At 44.4% G+C, this 18,934-nt stretch overlaps 2 protein-coding genes across 4 annotated transcripts in view; one reads left to right on the forward strand and one right to left on the reverse strand.

Moving 5' to 3' along the window:
* Positions 1–11: 11 nt before the first annotated feature.
* Positions 12–7,564, forward strand: LOC121693907 (metal cation symporter ZIP8-like). Its single transcript, XM_042073664.1, has 8 exons — positions 12–1,593; positions 1,907–2,066; positions 2,761–2,930; positions 3,034–3,156; positions 3,249–3,404; positions 4,724–4,931; positions 5,605–5,789; positions 7,331–7,564. Exons 1-8 carry the CDS (start codon positions 1,372–1,374, stop codon positions 7,478–7,480), a joined length of 1,374 nt encoding a protein of 457 aa, XP_041929598.1. The 5' UTR covers positions 12–1,371; the 3' UTR covers positions 7,481–7,564.
* A 2,423-nt stretch (positions 7,565–9,987) lies between these two features.
* The window catches only part of LOC121693905 (diacylglycerol kinase theta), a 33,560-nt gene continuing 24,613 nt past the window's right edge, over positions 9,988–18,934 (reverse strand). For 2 of the 3 annotated variants that reach the window (XM_042073657.1, XM_042073656.1), the window contains 7 exons: positions 18,529–18,677; positions 16,953–17,131; positions 16,390–16,490; positions 15,908–16,054; positions 13,027–13,138; positions 12,339–12,491; positions 9,988–11,802 (listed from right to left, as the gene is read on the reverse strand). In XM_042073657.1, the coding sequence (XP_041929591.1) occupies positions 11,698–11,802; positions 12,339–12,491; positions 13,027–13,138; positions 15,908–16,054; positions 16,390–16,490; positions 16,953–17,131; positions 18,529–18,677 (946 nt within the window). In that variant the 3' untranslated portion in view covers positions 9,988–11,697. Of the gene's footprint in view, positions 11,803–12,338; positions 12,492–12,514; positions 12,690–13,026; positions 13,139–15,907; positions 16,055–16,389; positions 16,491–16,952; positions 17,132–18,528; positions 18,678–18,934 lie in introns of those variants that run through there. The other variant, XM_042073658.1, reaches the window with a different exon arrangement.

An 18,934-nucleotide genomic window follows, 5' to 3' on the forward strand; every position in this document is an offset into this window, starting at 1 on the left:
ACATGCTGTTGAGCAGCCTACACCAGCTTCCGGTGATGGGCCGGAATATTTGCATTTCAACATAAAAGTCGTTTTATATGTCTTCCTAGCAGCAATAATTATTTTCAGTATGTAGCTATGGTTTATTAGACTTAGTTGCCATACTTGGTTACCCCACTAAATCTGGTAAATAAGCTGATCGTGGAGACTATTCACCAAGTCTCCAACTCTTATATTTCTTGTCCATCTCTTGTGTCGATTGATTTCACCAGCAGAGGGCGTGATCACTGTGTGAATTCCATGACATCTAGGCGATTGTTCAGAATGCAACATTGTAATCTTTCATGGACATACAAATTGGCAGGCTGGATTAATATGAGTTGGTCAAGGCCTACTGTAGGCTATATCAAAGAAGATGTAGGCCAGGGGTTTCAAACATAAGGCCCGGGGGCCAGATCAGGCCCGCCAGCAGGTTTTATACGGCCCCCAAGAAGTTTTGGGTGGGAAATGAAAATTAGAAAGAAAATATATTCACATCCACAATTTGTAACAAGCAATTTCTGTGATAAATTGATTAAACCTAGCACTACAAATCATCCTCAGGAAGGAAGAGGCCAAAAAACTGACATGGAAATTGGGTGTTTCAAGAGAGAAAGAGCAGGATATGACGAGGAAATGATTTGTACTTGTTTGCTAATGAGTGGGTGTAGTAAAGGAGTATATCATCAAACAACACTCTGATAATGCAGAGAAATGAAAATGACCACGACCATGACGGCCCCCGTGAGGTCTCATTCCAACAAATCCGGCCCACTGCCTGTATGAGTTTGACACCCCTGATATAGGCCGTATCATTCATATGGTTAAAGATGTTCAAGATTGTGAAAAACACGTTCCTGTTGTTTTTCTTTCTTTCTTTCTTTCTTTCTTTCTCTTTCTTTCCCTCTACATTTGCGGCTCAATGATTAATTTAGGCCTAGTCACTCATTAATTAGTTCAGTAGTGATTGTAAACCGCTATATTGGGAACAAAAACGGTGTCCCCATAGAGCGTGATAAAAATGTTGGCCCACAGATTATTCCCCGGTGACACTTGCTGACAACCGGAGGTGTAATTCCTAACGTCAGCGTAATTTGCGGTTATCTGTAAACGCATTATTACTCTACCAGGTTAATGGCTTGTGGTCACTGCTGATATAATTTGTACAAAAATATGCTTATGACACAGAGTGTATGTGGCAATAAATATCGTGGTTTGCATCGCACAAACTCGTTTGTGGCACAGCCGTACATCTGCATGCTCTTCAATAGCCTACGGGTCTTCCAGGTGCTGGCAGTTGTCATTTCATGAGCAGCCTGTGCCTTTTTTTGCTACGAACGACCACACACAACTATGGGGGATCATAAACACCCAAGAGCGTATCAAGCCGCACTTTCCTTTGGAGTTCTGATGAGTTTTGCTTGCAGTGTTTCGGGACAGACGCCTAACATTTTTAATGACATATTGCAGTTCTATGGTGAAAATGGCTTCGTGACCCCCGCTGACATTAATAGCTTATTTGAACTCCTGAACACAAAGCCACATAATCTCGAAGGAATTGTATCCAGCTCTCAGGTAAGTTAAGTCATCCTTTCATTTATTTGGGAATGCGGAATCCCCCCCCCCCCCCCCCCCCCCCCCCCCAAAGAAGAGATTATTGTTTTATCAGTTAGCTAGTTTGAGTGATTCACCTCATACCCAGCCGAACTAGGCTAGTAATGATGTATCAGTCATCTGACTGAATTTAAGGATTACTTTTAGTACAGTTTTACTCTATCAAGCTATGACTTAATTTGACTATGGTGTAGCCTTTGAATTGCTGTCATGACTTGAAAACAATGTTCAATACCGAACCTTTCCAGACTCCGTTAACTCTAATTTTGTCCAGTGTATGTCAGGAGTTGAAGTCCTTGCCTTGTATGGACTCGGCAACCTCACCCATTTAGGTGAAATTCACCTGCATGACATCTGCCCTGCTCTTCTTCAACAAGCTGTGCAGCCCTCGTGCCCTGAAGATGTAGAGGTCAATTCGACCGTTGATGCCACAGGTGAGTGCCTGGGACATGCAGAGTCTGAATTTTCTGATTTACAGTAGTCCTTCGGATTGGGTCTGGTCCTACAGGCTATAGTCTGCATTGTCCATGCAGCATTTCTTTCATGTTGACAAATGATGCATGTTACCATTGATATCCATTCACGATTTGCAGTGACATATTTACAGTACAATGGAGCAAGGTCTGTGTGTATGACTGAATAAAGTGCTAAAGGATACTAATTTGTTAAACATATCAGCAGATTAGCCTCAGAGTAGTGTGTGTGTGTGTGTGTGTGTGCAGTAAAGGGGACTACTAGTAAAGGTTGCAATTAAAACCAAAGATCGGAAGCTCCTAATTTTACAGCTCACCGTTATTTTGGTTTAATGAGTTCAAGATGTTGTAAATGAGATTAGAGTTGCATCATTACTGCATGACAGGCCTACTGTCCACACCCTGTCTTTCCTTTTGCATGAAGCAAGCTAAACAAAAGAGAAAACACAGCGTTTTAAAATTAATCCTTTTTTGTCTAATTCATCACATTTTGGAGTGCCATGGCTTCATGTCTATGTTGACAAAAATGTATGTCCTTTCATATCTATATACATTGTACATTACATGTCCTATTGCTTTCAGCAGTGAGCTGATTTATCTGTTCCTTGTAAAATTGCTGATTGTGCTGTCCTCTTAACTGTCATCCCCACCATAGTGTGGGGATTAGGGTTTCTGTCCATTACCATCATCAACTCTTTCTCTCTGCTGGGACTGTTCCTTGTCCCCTTCACAAAGAAGGCCTACTTCCCCAAGATCCTCACATATTTCATTGGGCTTGCAATTGGCACACTCTTCTCTAATGCTGTCCTACAGCTCATCCCAGAGGTGAGTGTATTTTGTGAATGGCCTTTAGGATGTCATCATTTTACCAAAGGTATTTCGGTGATATACTGTAGATTTAATGCTAAGCAATTTTCTATCTACCTAGGCCTTGGGGTTTGACCCTAAGACAGATAACTACACATCCAAAGCTGTTGGGATATTTGGTGGATTCTATCTGCTCTACTTCATGGAGAAAGTCCTTAAAATGGCACTGAAAATAGACATAGAGGTAAGACTATACAACATTGAAAACATCATCCATGACGACAGGTTTTATTGCTGTTTTATTTGTTATGTTTGTTACTTGTCTCTGTTCCTAAGCATGGCCACAGTCACTTTGTACCTCCGGATTCTCCCCAAGTCAGCTATCACCATGGAGATATGGGTGAAAAGAATGGAGATGTGGGAGAGAAGAATGAGGTTATTGCTGTGACCAGCTTCAGTGACAAAGCCAATGTGACTGCTGATCCTACCCAGGTATCCCCCCTACCACCACCACCACACATAATTAGCTGGCTTAATGGTGAGAGCTGTAGCAGGATATGAGATAGTGACATTTGTCTTTGTGTTCACTAATCAAGAGATATGCTGTCACAGTGGAAAACTGTTTTAAAGCATTTACTTTTTTAATATATGATAATATTACAGTAACATTTAACTCCAAAAATAAACACGTATCCATGGCCAATAGATTTTTCGGTTACACTTTACTTGACAGTATCGACATAAGAGTGACATGACACTGTCGTGAACGTGTCATAAACAAGTCATAAACGTTTATGACATAACGCTTCTGTTATTAAGTGACATTCGTTTTTTATCATAACAAGTCAGGGTTAGGATTAGGGTTAGAGGTTAGGATTAGGGTTAGGGTTAAGGTTCATGTGTCATGACTGTCATGTGTTCATGACAGTGTCATGTCACTCTTATGTCAATACTGTCAAGTAAAGTGTTACCGATTTTTCTTTACTGAAAATTATTGTTTGTATTGAGGGAATTCTACATGATATGTGAACTTCCTATGAACCTGCTTAAAGCATGCCTGGCATTTTGAAGGGTTCTGCAGAACACACTCCAGCAAAATATGTTACTTTCAAAAGCCTTCACAGCAGAAATGAAACAGAACAGTAGGAGATTGAACTACTGCCACAGTGCAATTAGTAAAATAATGTTAATGGTTAACTGGACAAAATGAGAGTCCCATGCTGGCCTTGAAGCAGGTCAAATGCTCAGTTAGTACAAATACAATCCTTTAGAAAAAAGACATTGCAGTTGTCATGAAAGAAATCGCTGAACTAATCATGTTTAACATTTTGTAAATGGCCTTACATAGAATACAAAATAGAGTGAATCAAATAAATGTTCAGTGTACGTTTTGAAGAATAGTAGACTATTCTAAATAGAACAGGCTAATAAACACATTTGCTTTCTGTATATATGTATGTATGTATGTATGTGAGAAGCTAAATGCCTGTAGTTGACTGTGGGCACAGGAATCGTCTGTCTGTTCTGTCAATTCTGAGTCGCCTCTCAGTAAGGGGTCTAAGTGCAGACACACAGCTGTGTTTGTTTTGCAGACAGAGCCACTAGAATATCACTCTGACCCAAATCAACATGTTCATTTCCATACTTTTTGACAAACTATCTATACTGTACTACTTCATCTTAGTTTGTGACCCTCAACAATTTGAAATGGTTTCAGATCACTTTTACAAGCGAAATAGAGAAAGAGATGTGATTTGATGATTTTGACATGTGACCGCTCCCCCATTCCCCACCCACCCCCCTCTCTCCAGACAGTGGTGGGGTCGCGGATGTCGTGTCGCTGCCTCCGGGGCCCGAAGCTGTCCAGTATAAAGACGGTGGCCTGGATGATCATACTGAGCGATGGCTTGCACAACTTCATTGATGGCCTGGCCATCGGGGCGTCTTTTACTGTGTCCGTGCTCACAGGGTTCAGCACCTCCATCGCCATCGTGTGTGAGGAGTTCCCCCATGAGCTGGGTGAGGAAACGATAATGTCACCACACACACACACACTCACACACACACACTCTCTAAAAAGTGATGTGTTAAAATGAAACAATGCGTGTTAGCTCAGGGACAACACAATTTTGTGTCAGTTTCAACACAGCAATTGGGTGGCTGAGTGAAAGGTGAAAGACAACAAAAAGTTTTTTTGCAGGTCCACATTTTTGAGATTACTGAAATCTGTCTTTCACCTGGCCCTGAGCATATTCAGCAGATTTTTAACACATCCCTTTTTTAGAGTGCACACACACACATACATGTTACTATGCCCGTATCAGTACAGATGCCATGCTGGACGCTATGTTGATACACACACACACACACACACGCACGCACGCACGCACGCACGCACGCACGCACGCACTACACAAGGACCAGATGTTTACATTTGTAACAATCCTTTATGGATTTATTGAATAGAGAAAATGATTGATAATTGAATGATTGAAATCATTGAATGATTTAGAAATCATTGTGGCCTATAAATAAAACATAGCTCTTCGTCATATGATGTGTAATTTCCACTAGTTATTAGCTATTTAATATCAGTACAGAGCGCTTGTGCTTGTAATATAGGCAAATTACTGTATGTTAGAGATAGAAACTATTAGAATAGAAGGACCTCTCCCTTTGTCGCCCCCTACAGGTGACTTTGTGATCCTGCTACGCGCGGGCATGAGCATCCCTCAGGCCATCTTCTTCAACCTGCTGTCCGCCATGTCCTGCTACGTGGGCCTGGTGTTTGGCATCCTCATTGGCAGCACCTTTGCCCCGAACATAATCTTCGCCATTGCCGGGGGCATGTTCCTTTACATCGCGCTGGCAGACATGGTAAGCAAAGGGCAAAGTTCAAGTGCAAACACGGAGATCAAGTGTGTACACTGTTCACGCAGTGCAGTGAAGGACAGTCCCTGAAAGGGAGTGTTGGCACTCCTGTTAATAATTCAAAACAGACCATGATAGATAACCTATAGGACAGAATTTTCCCCAGACTAGAAGTCCTCTAATGGGGTTTTGTTGCAGTCACTATTGCTCCCCTTTGCCCCCCCCCCCCCCCACCCACCCCACCCCACCCCACCCCAAGTCTTTTCTGCATAAGCATGAACCTCATGGATAAATGATGAGGAGGATACGTCTATACGTCGAGCTACTGTAAGTGAGCAGTGTAGAGTTGTGTTGAGGAGGTTGCGTCTATACGTCGAGCTACTGTAAGTGAGCAGTGTAGAGTTGTGTTGAGGAGGTTGCGTCTATACGTCGAGCTACTGTAAGTGAGCAGTGTAGAGTTGTGTTGAGGAGGTTGACGAGGCACGTCACGTAACGCAGTGGTGAGGAGCTCGGAGGACAAGGTCACGAGGACCTCACTAAAACCCAGGATGTAAAACGTACAGGCTGACAGCGTAGTTCATTTAGTTTGTGAATATACTGTATATAATGACAGGTCAGTTTTATTTGCTCACTCTCTGTCTCTCAGGCCAGAACGGTTCATAAGCCCACAGGGAGTGCATACACAACTGAACAAAAACAAAGGGAATATAAAAAAAAGATATGCATGACACCACAAAAACATCATCCATCTACGTAAAGATAAGCCATGCATATCTTTGCCATGTACACACTGTAGTCATCCATCAGTTTTTTTTTCTTCTGTGGTTGCATGGGACATAAAAATCCTCAAAAGGGGTGAAACGTAGCAGTTTAAACTATTTTGGACAAGAGGTAGTTACAGAGGCGGAGAAGACAATTACAGGACCACCAGAAACTAATGGGAATCCTTTTCATTTGAAGTACCCCAAGAGCATGGTTTATGGGGGTTTAGATTCCACAGTGTTGGCTACACAGCAACAAGGGACAAGTGGACTCTTTGTTCATTTGAAGTTTGGGGCCAGACGGAAGCAAGAGTCCTCATGATCTATACGATCGAGGGACTGTTAGGCTATCTTCCCTAACCACCATGGAAAAACACAAGCCTGTAATTGCAATGCCTGTGGTTTCAAAAAAAGACTACATTCTATGGTATACGATCTACAGCAGTCAGCATATATACACTGGTCTGGCTGGCTTGTTCCCAAAACGTTTTGTGGGTTGCTCGATCAATGATTATGTGGACAGCCACAATTTGCAAAGTGTGCAGATGTTGTATTCCTCCGTCTCCTATTTCTTTATGACTTCCTTTGCTGGCTCTCCCAAACATATGTGGTGGATAAGATAAGGGCAAGCCAGCTTTTTGATGATGAAGCCTAATTAGGTTAAATAACCCTCAGCTGTGCCAGGGAGGTAGAACGCCGGGCACATTTGAACGTTGCTTCGTGCACCAGTCCTGTTTTGAGCCTTTAGACTTCTAACGAGACTCGACTCTGTTCTTGCCTGTGCAGTTTCCTGAGATGAACAGTCTCAGCAGTGCGGCGGAGAAGACGACCAAGACACAGGTGATTTTCTTCCTGATCCAGAACGCTGGAATGCTCTCCGGATTCTCAATCATCCTGCTCATAACGATGTATGCCGGACAAATCAACCTGGGCTGACCCTGATGGACTCTTCCAGTAAACGCCCACTTTTGCTTACTGGGTTGAAGTCTGCGCTTCCACATTGAAGGGCATATATATATATATATATATATATATATATATATATATATATATATATATATATATATATATATATATTAGTTTAGTCTCCATTGGATTAACCTAGTATAGACAACGGCATTAACATGAGAATCAAGACTGCCTTGCTTTTTAATATTTAGGTATTTTAATTATTTGTGTGTATTTATGGAAATTATAACATAATATTTATATTATTTAAATATTATGAAGTTTGTAGCCACATTAATCACTTTTGTGCAATACTTTTCTATGGTTCCTCTTGAACACCAAGATGGTATAAAATGTTGAATGGCCATCTGAATTCCATTTGATCATATTTAATGACATATTTTTTTGAGCTTACAAATAAACAATTTTCTATTGCTTACTTTGCATTTGACCCAGTCATATATATCAATAAAAAGCCAATCAATAAGCATTTTAGAACTCAAACTTCAATTTTCCTCTCATTGACAACATAAGTCTGTTAGATCTGTAACTAGATGTAAGTAGACATTTAATTTTTTCAACATTCATTGACACAATACTGTACACTTAGCATCTGTGAAACATTACAATCAGTGCAATATTTTTTACAGCTCAAATTAAAAACAACCTTTTTCCTCTTTAAAAATATACATCTATATATTTGTTTACATATAATGGTTTGGCTGTTTAACCTACATATTGTGTCAGAAATAAAATGACATTAAACAAAAACACAACAGGGGGAAAAAAATCAGGCACATTATTAGTTCTATAAGACCTAGAACGCCACAGTTCTCAATGAAGATGTTCACTGCACTGGCAGAACACTTGGGTTTACCAACGATCATGTTTTGTTTTTTTCTTAAAGCAAGTGTTAATACCGCTGGGTGTTCTAGAAGCACTTCAATGAGGCACTATGTGGATATCAGACCTAGAAGGTGGGGGTGAAGAGAGGCGCTACATCACAGCTTTTAAATCCAATATGGAGTCTCACCACAGCGACAGACACAATGTACAGTACACCAAAGCAAGGAGGGGATTTCCCCCCCCCAACACACTGCAACCATGTCAGCGACATGTAGGCTACCACTAAAACGCAGATGGTACTTTGGATGAGATGACCTTAGGGTGGACAACATAAACCAACCATACCACACTCACCACTGCAAAAAGCTGACTGGGAGAAAGAGAAACTGGCACAACGTAAAGGTATATGCACAGGTGATATAGCCCTGTCGCATGGGGGAATTGTGTATTAATAACGGCACCCAATAATGCCATTCTGCCCGTGTGACCATCCAGTCACTGCCCTTTGTGTGATCTTGGGCAAAAAAACCCTCATTTAACCGAGGCTCTCATCACTCACTAAAGAGACGTACAATATTTCCTAAGTTACCACTTTCTCACATCTCACTGATGCAGTCATTCACACGCTACAAGACAAAGCATTTCTAAAGAAGTGTCTGTGTGTGTGTGTGTGTGTGTGTGTGTGTGTCTACAGATGACAGTATACCTTGGCTCTAGACCGTGGGAATGGAGCGAGGGGAGCGTGTGCTTAGGGGAGGTAGTGGACTGAACAGTGTGGGTCCACTTACGGAGTAACTTGGCTCTCTGTGCCAGCCAATGGAGTGGACACTCATCTCAGTCAAGTGACAAATGAATCAGTGGACAGCTGTGGTGCTTACACGATAACATCAGTACAGCCTATTAATAATGCATTTTATCACCCGGAGAGAAGAAATACTCTTTTCCGATTGGCTGGTGTGGTGGCTATTAAGTAAGGATAACGGCCGCCGAGGTGTCCTGTTATAGACCCTTTCAACAAGGTAAACAAAAACAATGCTTGAACGTTCTATTTGGGCCCCAATCTACTTCCTCTGCATTAAGATAACATATGGAATGTTAAAACGGAAGTCTTCTGGGGCCAACTATGATGCTGATAATGGAACTCTTTTGAAAGGGTCTATACGGAATTAATGGACGAGGGCGAGGGGCAAAGAACTCCCCGACGCGCAGCGGAGTCCATTAATTCCGTATAACTGGACACACCTCGAAGGCCGTTATCCCGCTTATCACCCGGTTGCCCGGTATTCAGAATTAATAGCCACCCCACCACCGATCAGAAAAGAGTATTTCTTCTCTCCGGGTGATAATTCTGAACAGGACACCGTTCCATATCAATGCTTATGAATGGTAACTATAACAACCATAGTAGGACGACGGTTGCAGGCTTCGCAACAATGGAATCAACTGTAAACAAGCTAACTGTCCATGCTATCGCTGTTATAGGGCCAACGAAAGTTGTACAACAAGTTAAATGGAACCGCGTGTTTCCTTTGCTTTACAGTGGCAACCGGGTGATAAGCGGAATAACAGCCTTCGAGGTTGTGTCCAGTTATACGGAATTAATGGACTCGGGCGGAGGCAACTCCCCTCCGCTGCGCGTCAGGAGTTTTTAGCCCCTCGCCCTCGTCCATTAATTCCGTATAACAGGATCTCGGCGGCCGTTATCCCTTACGTAAAGCCCTGGATAACTCAGTTGCTGTACATTTAAAAACATGTGTATACGGTATCTATATTTACAAAACACACACACACACATACCCGAACCCTCAAATGCTTTTGTGCATTAAAGTTACTATGCAACTTTATAAACACAATCACATCATTCATGTGATTCCAAATGATATACAGTGTAATGCCGCCGCCAAGGAGCTGTTTGTTCTTCATGTGCATTAAGTCGAGTGCTGAGCCGACACAACCTACCATGCGTGATCATCGCTCTGACCGCATAGTAATAAGACACCTGCCGTGGTCCAACCTGTTCAGCTGTAGCTGACCAGAGAGAGAAAAAAAAGTGCTGGAATGGCTAGTTCGCACACTTTTTATAATGAGACAACAGCAAAACGGCAACAACAAACACAAGCAAAAACATCAGCATTTAACAGGTCATTTCTGCATGGAACACTGGTCTGGCTTCTACAACGAAAAGCTGAAATGTCAAGTATCATTTAGTGCTGGTTCTAAAACCAGGGTGGTGTTTGGAGAACTTCTCTCAAGGTTACGCTGCAGCTGTGTGCAGACAGGGAGGAGAATAGGTTCTATGTCATGGTGCGCCCTGCGAAGCCGCATGACAGTGCTAATTACAGCAGTCAGAGTTCCTTAAGATAGCTAAAACACCCATTAGAGGGGCCGCGCCGCGTGAGAGAGGAGCACTGGAGCGAGGTGATGACGTGTGATTTGCCAAAAAAAGCCATTTCATCGGCAGGGGAGGTGTACGGTAGGTGGTATTTACACGGAGTGGTGTCGCTTCAGCATACAGACGCGGTGGCTTAAAAGCCATGCCAAAAAGCCATGAGTCATGGGTGCAAAAAGTCTTGAAAGGGGGAGCAACTCAAGATCTGTTGTTTGTTTGTGCGTGAGGAATCAGGGAGGCTGTGATTGACAGATAATCACTGCAGAGCATCAGGAGGGGGCCAAGGCATCACACTGGTGTGTATTGAAGAAACAGCTTTCCGAAGGGGCTTACTCTAGTGATTAGAAATGTACTACAAGACAGGCCTAAAAAAACATCAGCACGTGAGACTACAACGTTAATCAATTAAGAAAACAAAGCGAAATTAGCGAATTAAAACATATATGGCCTGATCGGTTAAGAACGTGAATTAAATTGCTCATATTTTTTACAGCTTTGAAGGCGTTTCATAGGCCTATTCCACAGGAGTCTATCCTATTGCGTCATTTGCAATCAAAAGCATTCCAGAGGATCATAAAGCCTCTAAAGCTCGTTCATTTCAAAAGGCAGAACTTGTATACAGTAAGCACAACTTGCATACCGACTGTGTGGATTTGAGGGAAATTCACACTTAAAACATTACAATGATAAAACAAGACACCCCATATATGACATGAAGTGGCACTTTTTGCACAGGCTACAACATGAAAAACAAAACATAAAAACCCCTGTACCACCACACAGAGATCACCACAGAATCAGACGACCTGTAGGACACGCTGGCCTTTCTCCTTCAGGGCATCAGCTTCTTCTCCTAGTTATGAAGAGCTCTGGACTGGTGGTGTACGACCCCTCCGCGATGAGCTGGGTGTCGAGAAGAGTGGGATGGGGGGGGGGGGGGGGGGGGCATGTAGTGGTGGCAATGGGGGCATCAGTGGCCCCCTTCACTGGGCGCGGGGCTCTCCGATCGCCCCTCCTTCTGGCTGCCAGATGGCTGTTTTTTCTGCTTGCTCTTGCACTTCCGTAGCATCCGCACCTGGGATGAGAAGCGGGGTGGGGTCAAGAGAGTTGGTTTCCTTCCTGGTTCTTAAAAGATCTTTGCTGAACATGCGTAATATTCAAAACTCAAACAGACTTCAGAACACGTGGCTCAGCTGGCTAACAGTAACATGTTTATGGAGAGTGAGAAAGAGAGGAAGTATATGATGGAGGAAAAGACAGAAAGAGAGAGAAACCACTAAGGAGAGGGCACAGGTAACAACGAGAGATAGGATGGACAGAGAGAGAGAGAGAGAGAGAGAGAGAGAGAGAGAATAGGAAATATTTGATGAAAGAAAGAAAGAAAAAGACAAAAACCACTAAGGAGAGGGCACAGATACGAACCAGAGACATACAGAGAGAGAGAGGGGGGGGGAGAGAGAGAGAGAGAGAGAGAGAGAGAGAGAGAGAGAGAGGGGGGGGGGGAGAGAGAGAGAGAGAGAGAGAGAGAGAGAGGGGGGGGGGGGGAGAGAGAGAGAGAGAGAGAGAGAGAGAGAGAGCAAGAGATTGTCTTGAGCATGCAGCTGTTCTGACCTTAGGCCCAGCGGCTGAAATGATGATCTGCCCTGGAGACTGGATCCACGGCTCCCCATCCACCTGCACCGGGATGGGCTTAGTCACAGTGATGCGGATATAGGCGCCCTGAGCAATCCGGATCCCTGACCGCAGTCCACCCTGTACCTGACCCTGAGACACACACACACACACAGACACACACACACAGAGACACACAAACACACACACATCAGCCTAGAGCACCTTTGTGGGCTTATTAAAAAGCACAGCTCACCGCTGCCCTGGTCCTCCCTGTGCTGTAACTGCAGCGGTGGCCTCATTAAGAGGATTAGTCAGAATGCTGAGCTACCTCTTGTGGGTGCCCACCTGCTGTGCAGTTAGATTGCATGTTTGTGAGATATGGTGTGGTGTGTGGGAGAGAGGGAGAGAAATAGAGGGGGGGAGGAAGAAAGAGAGAGAGAGAAAGAAAGAAAGAAAGAGAGAGTATGTGGAAACACCAGTTAGGCTATAGCTAAAAGGGAGCTATTAGCTAACTGGTATAACTCACTTCCAGTGAATGATGCTAAGCTAGGCTAATGGTGTCAGACTGGGTTACTGCACACACAGAGAAGAGAAGGGTGTGTATTCTCCGCTTATCTAACTCTTGGGTAGACGGAAAATAAGCTCATTTCCCAAACATGGTCGTGTTTCCTTTAAGTGCACTCACCATGTGGACCACGCCAGTGACCCCCACCACCTCCAGCATGCCGTCGTCTATGCGGGGCTTCCCGTAGCGCGAGTCGCTGTCCGAGCCCCACAGGTCTGCCCCCGAGCCCCAGCTGAGGACATGGACACACACACAAACACAAGCAGTGAGAGAGATGCTTTCATGATTCATAACTATTCACCTCGATAGATAGATAGATAGATAGATAGATAGATAGATAGATAGATAGATACTTTATTGATCCCCAGGGGAAATTCAAGGTCTCAGCAGCATACATACAACACAAACACATTCTTTAACAGCAGAAAGAGTAATTAAAGTATATAATATAAAAACACAACTAAGCAGTAAGGACAGTAGAAGATAAAGAATATGCTAAATATACTAAAATACAAATTACAAAAATACAAATTATACTAACACTTAATCTAAATCAATTCTAAAAACAGTATCCACATAGTGGTGATTAATAAAATAATAAATAAATCAGAGGCGCTTGCAATGACTGAGGAAGGGACTGAGCCTGTGATTCTCTGTGCATAGTAAGGTATGGTAAGGTGCTCTAAGGTGCTCTGTGTGAATGAGTGTCATGGTGGTAGTGCAATGGTGATAGTGGTCATGGTGATAGTGCAAATGAGTAAGTCAACAGTGCAACAATGCAGAAATAAAGTAAAGTAAAGTCTATATATTTAACTATTTAAGAAAATGTATAAGTGTGGCCACAGTTCGGCTGTGGCATGGAGGGGGGGGGGGGGGGGGGGGGTATGCATATGTGCTAATATAGCACGCAAACAGTGAGGCATAAAGACAGTGGTACAAGTGGCTAGTGGACAGACAGTACTAAACATGGAGGGGGTGAAGAGGCAGACAGACTATGCAGAGAAGTCTATCTCTCCTCTTCCCTTAAGTGAGGCATTGAACAGTTCTATGGCCCTGGGGACAAATGACTTTCTCAGTCTGTCAGTTGTGCAAGGCAGTGAGCGAAGTCTCCAGCTGATCAGGCTCCCATCCTTCTTCCTCGTGCTTCGCCCCACATCCTTCTTCCTTGTGCTTCCTCCCCAGCATACTACTGCATAGAAGAGGACGCTGGCAACAACAGACTGGTAGAACATCCTGAGGAGCTTACTGCACACATTGAAGGACCCCAGCCTCCTCAGGAAGTACAGCCTGCTCTGCCCTTTCTTGTAGAGTGCATCAGTGTTGGCTGACCAGTCCAGTTTATTGTCCAGGTGGAGACCCAGATACTTGTAGGTGCTAACCACCTCCACATTGACCCCATCAATGTGGACTGGTAGCAGAGTGGGCTTAGACCTGCGGAAATCCACCACCATCTCCTTGGTCTTTGAAGTGTTAAGTTGAAGATGATTGAGTTTGCACCATTGCACAAAGTCCTCCACCAGGCTCCTGTACTCCTGATACACCCCACAAGTCCTCCACCAGGCTCCTGCCCGTTCCTGATACACCCCACAATTGCAGTATCATCAGAAAACTTCTGCATGTGGTATGACTCGGTGTTGTAGCAGAAGTCAGATGTGTACAGGGTGAACAGGACTGGAGAGAGCACAGTTCCCTGTGGCGCTCCAGTGCTGCAGATCACAGTGTCAGAGAGACAGTTCTTCAGTCTGACGAACTGTGGTCGCTCGGTCAGGTAATCTGTAATCCAGGTTACCAGGTGAGCGTCCACACCCATCTGCAAGAGCTTGTCTCCCAATCTGAGGGGCTGGATGGTGTTAAAAGCACTTGAGAAATCAAAGAACATGATTCTCACAGCACTTTTCCCCTTGTCCAGGTGGGAATGTGTCCTGTGTAGTGGTGGACAGACCACCGCCATTGGAGCTGGAGCAGGGCAGTCAAACCTGTTGTAGAAGTGGTTCAACTGGTTCGCCCTGTCCAGGTCCCCCTCCACAGAGCTGCTGTTCTTCTTCAGGCCAGTGATGACCTTCATGCAGTCCCATGTCTCCTTCAAGTTATTTTCCTGCAGCTTCTGTTCCACCTTCTTTCTGTAATCCTCCTTAGCTTCCTTCAGCTTGAATTTGAGTTCCTCTTGCACGTGCCTCAGCTCTGCCATGTCCCCCTCTCTGAACGCCATCTTTTTCCTGTTGAGAAGGGTCTTGACATTGCTGGTTATCCAAGGCTTGTTGTTGGGAAAGCAGCGTACAGTTCTGGTGGGAACAACAATGTCCATGCAGAAGTTCAGGTAGTCAGTTGTGCACTGTGTGACCTCCTCCAAGTCCTCTCCATTCTGTAACACACTCCAGTCAGTACACTCGAAGCAGTCTCTCAGAGCCTCATCCACTTCGGGTGTCCACTTCCTGAAGGTGCGTGTGGGAACTGGTAGCCTCTGTACTTTGGGCTTGTACATTGGCTGGAGATGAATGAGGTTGTGGTCTGACTTTCCCAGTGGGGGGAGGGGGTTTGCACTGTATGCGTCCCTCACGTTTGCATACATGAGGTCTACTGTCCTGTTTTTCCTTGTAGGGCAGTCAACATACTGGTAAAAATTTGTGAGTGTGGAATCCCGTGTTATGTGATTGAAGATAGAGATCACAAAAAAGGCATCAGTGTGTTGGGTTTGAAGCCTTGCGATTGTGGAGTGGATGACGTCACACGCTGTATCCGGAAGAGCTCGAGGTGGAACGTAAACACAGACAGCAATTGCGTGCGAGAACTCCTTCGGCATGTAGTACGGACGGAGACTAACCGCTAATAACTCCACATCCTTACAGCATACAGTCTCCTTCACTGTTACATATCCGGGATTGCACCATCTATTGTTAATGTACAGCACCAGTCCGCCTCCCTTCTTTTTGCCAGAAAGTTTACAGTAATCAATCAAGTTTTCAAAGATTTTCATTCTCTCGCTTGGATTTGCGTTCTGTACCTGGGGATGTTGAGGAAGATGAGCCCTTCTATGTTGGGAAGCTCCACGTCCTGTTTGTCCACCTGCAGCTTGATGTCTTTGTGCAGGTTGCGGGTGTGGCTCAGCTTTTGCAGGCCCACCTTTACGTATACACCCTTGTTGTGAAACCTAGATGAGCACCCGGGGAAGAATGTCAATAGTTAGCACCATACATAAACACATACATTCAACAGTGAGCACCCCATACATAAACACATACATTCAAGAGGTAGCACCCCATACATAAACATATATATTCATTCCTGAGCTAAATATCAGATAGTAACAAGATTGTTACGAAGAACATATAATCCAGCTCTTTTTCAACATCAGGTTTCAACTTGTATGAGTGGGTGAAATTTAAAAATACACGGCCCACATATCATTTCCACTTTAACTGTATAATTAATGAAATGCTCTGATTTTGAAATCAGAGGGAAATGGGTTGAAAGGGGGTCACTTGCCTGCTATTGAACTTTCCTGGCTCCTCTTCGCGGGCATGGTGGAAGTCCAGACTGAGCTCGGCGTCGATGCCCAGGCCAAAGTAATTATTCATGTGGACGATCTGTAAGACAAAGAGCGGGCTTGTGACACCTCTCAGCAGAGAGAAGCTTAATACTGACCACACTAAAGGCCCAGTCATGCGCTGACCGGAGGTGAAATGTAACTAATCCAATGAGTATTATAGGAGTTTTGAAGAATGATTTACAGTCTCTGTACCACACAGAGCTTGGATAACATGGTACAAAAGCCAATGATATGGGGAATATTCATATCATTCATTGAAAAGTAAGGTGTTTTGGGTACAAAGTATGTGAGGCTATAAGGAAAATATCAAAGCAATGCAATTCCCATACCTATCAGTTGGGGGACCTGAATAGCTCCTAACACAGTTCTGTACTAGGCCATGCCGCTGTGCCCTCCAGTGATCAATAGCTCCCAACACAGTTCTGTACTAGGCCATGGCGCTGTGCCCTCCAGTGGTCAATAGCTCTCTGGTCAGTGCAAAGGTTCACGGTGCCCCTACCTTGGGCGGCTCCAGGAAGCCATTCTCTTTGCCGTCCTCGGTCATCTCCTGAGCGTCCAGGAGAATGGTCCAGCGATCCATCTCCACTTCCTCCGCCTCGTCCAATGAGAGGAGGATGCTGTAGGGGTCCTCGCCACTGTAGCCCGCCCCCCAGCGCAGCACTCTGGCCAGGTCATTTCCTGCACAGGATGCGAGAGAAACGGCAACTTTAAAAACAACATTCTACGCAGGCAGGAAGTCATGTTGACGCTCACCGTAACCACAGGAAGTCTCATTTCTGCAGTTTGTTACAAGAAACAGAGTCTACTGTACAGGTAGAGCAGACAAGTAGATACGGTTCATTTCACAGAAAAATCCATCAGAACGCTGGAATTCCAGAACAGCATTCAAATTTGCAAAACAATTCAGCGCCATGACGACAACAATGCCCAAACAAATCTGTGAATCGCACATGCACATCCTTCTAATTCACATGAACATCCTTCTACATTATGAGAAGTAGAATGAGTTCCCAGCACCCTAGCTCAGAGATGTGGATCAGCGCTAGCAGAGTTTGTCAGCTGGTACAACACCTCATATCTGATGTGCTAACACCATGGACAGGGCTGAGGAAACATGTGGTAGGTTTGCGTTAGCAGTCATTTTCTTCTCTCTGTGGGAGAAGTCTGTTTCATTGTGGGTGGTCACACACACAGGCACCGTAACGTCCACTGCGTCTTTGACAGACCCTTTCACGAGCTTTACATACATGTGCTGGTTCTGGTCACTCGACATATAGATTGTGGGCGGCCTTAATTGCCTGTGCGAACGTGTGTCCTGCACTTATTGTTCATTAGTTGCATTCCTTTAGTTCACCTAATAGTGTATGCGTTTAACAAAGTTCAGCTCTGTCTCACCAACACCGAATGCACAAGCACTTTCAGCACTTTAGCTCTGTCTCACCAACACCGAATGCACAAGCACTTTCAGCACTTAAGCTCGTAAACTGGCCGAGTCTGGATTCCTGATTGTGGATCTGCACTGCAGTGAGCACTTTTTTTATCTGGCGAGTGTAAGATCCAATTGGGGTGGTTTCAATCCCTGGCTGCCGCCACTGTGCCCTTGAGCAAGGCACTTAACTCTGCGCTGTTCTGGGGAGAATGGCGCTTGCCATAACTTGAGCAAGGCACTTAACTCTGCGCTGTTCTGGGGAGAATGGCCCTTGTCATAACTTGATGATTTTTCTTGAATTTCCCCTTGGGGATCAATAAAGTAAGTAAGCATTGTTTGTATGAATGTATGTGTGTGTGTGTGTGTGTGTGTGTGTGTGTGTGTGTGTGTGTGTGTGTGTGTGTGTGTGTGTGTGTCTATCTAACTATCTATCTATAAATCTATGTATGACATGTACTGTAAGTCGCTTTGATAAAAGCATCAGCCAAACAAATACATAAGTTACAAAGTCCTGAACATTGTTGACCAGAACCAAAAAGCTAATACCATACTAGTCTAATCTAGCACATGTCTAATGATTAGTGGGCTGAGTAGAGTGAGGACTGTGTCTCTGGACCTCCACTCGGAGGCTGTGTGGGCCACTCACCCGTGCCCAGGGGGATGATGCCGATGGCGGGTTCAGGGCAGACCAGCTTGTGGCGTATGGCCTCCAGGACCCCGAGCACCCAGCCCACTGTGCCGTCGCCACCACACACCAGGATACGGAAGCGGGGCACCTCTCTGAACGTGTGCAACCTGGAACACACCAACACAGCCAGGGGGGACCAGTTAGGCAGACTAATAGTAGAGCACACACATTTACATTTGCATGCACACACACATATACGCACACATACACACACACACACACACACACACACACACACACACACATATATATACGCTCACATTAAGTATCATCACACAATAAATGGGTTAAAATGCATTAAAATTTGACATCTGGAACAGGAAATAGATGTGCAGGCCTTGGCCAGAAATCAAGGGGAGTGTGG

The sequence above is a fragment of the Alosa sapidissima genome, chromosome 20, assembly GCF_018492685.1.
Source record: "Alosa sapidissima isolate fAloSap1 chromosome 20, fAloSap1.pri, whole genome shotgun sequence".
NCBI lineage: Eukaryota > Metazoa > Chordata > Actinopteri > Clupeiformes > Clupeidae > Alosa > Alosa sapidissima.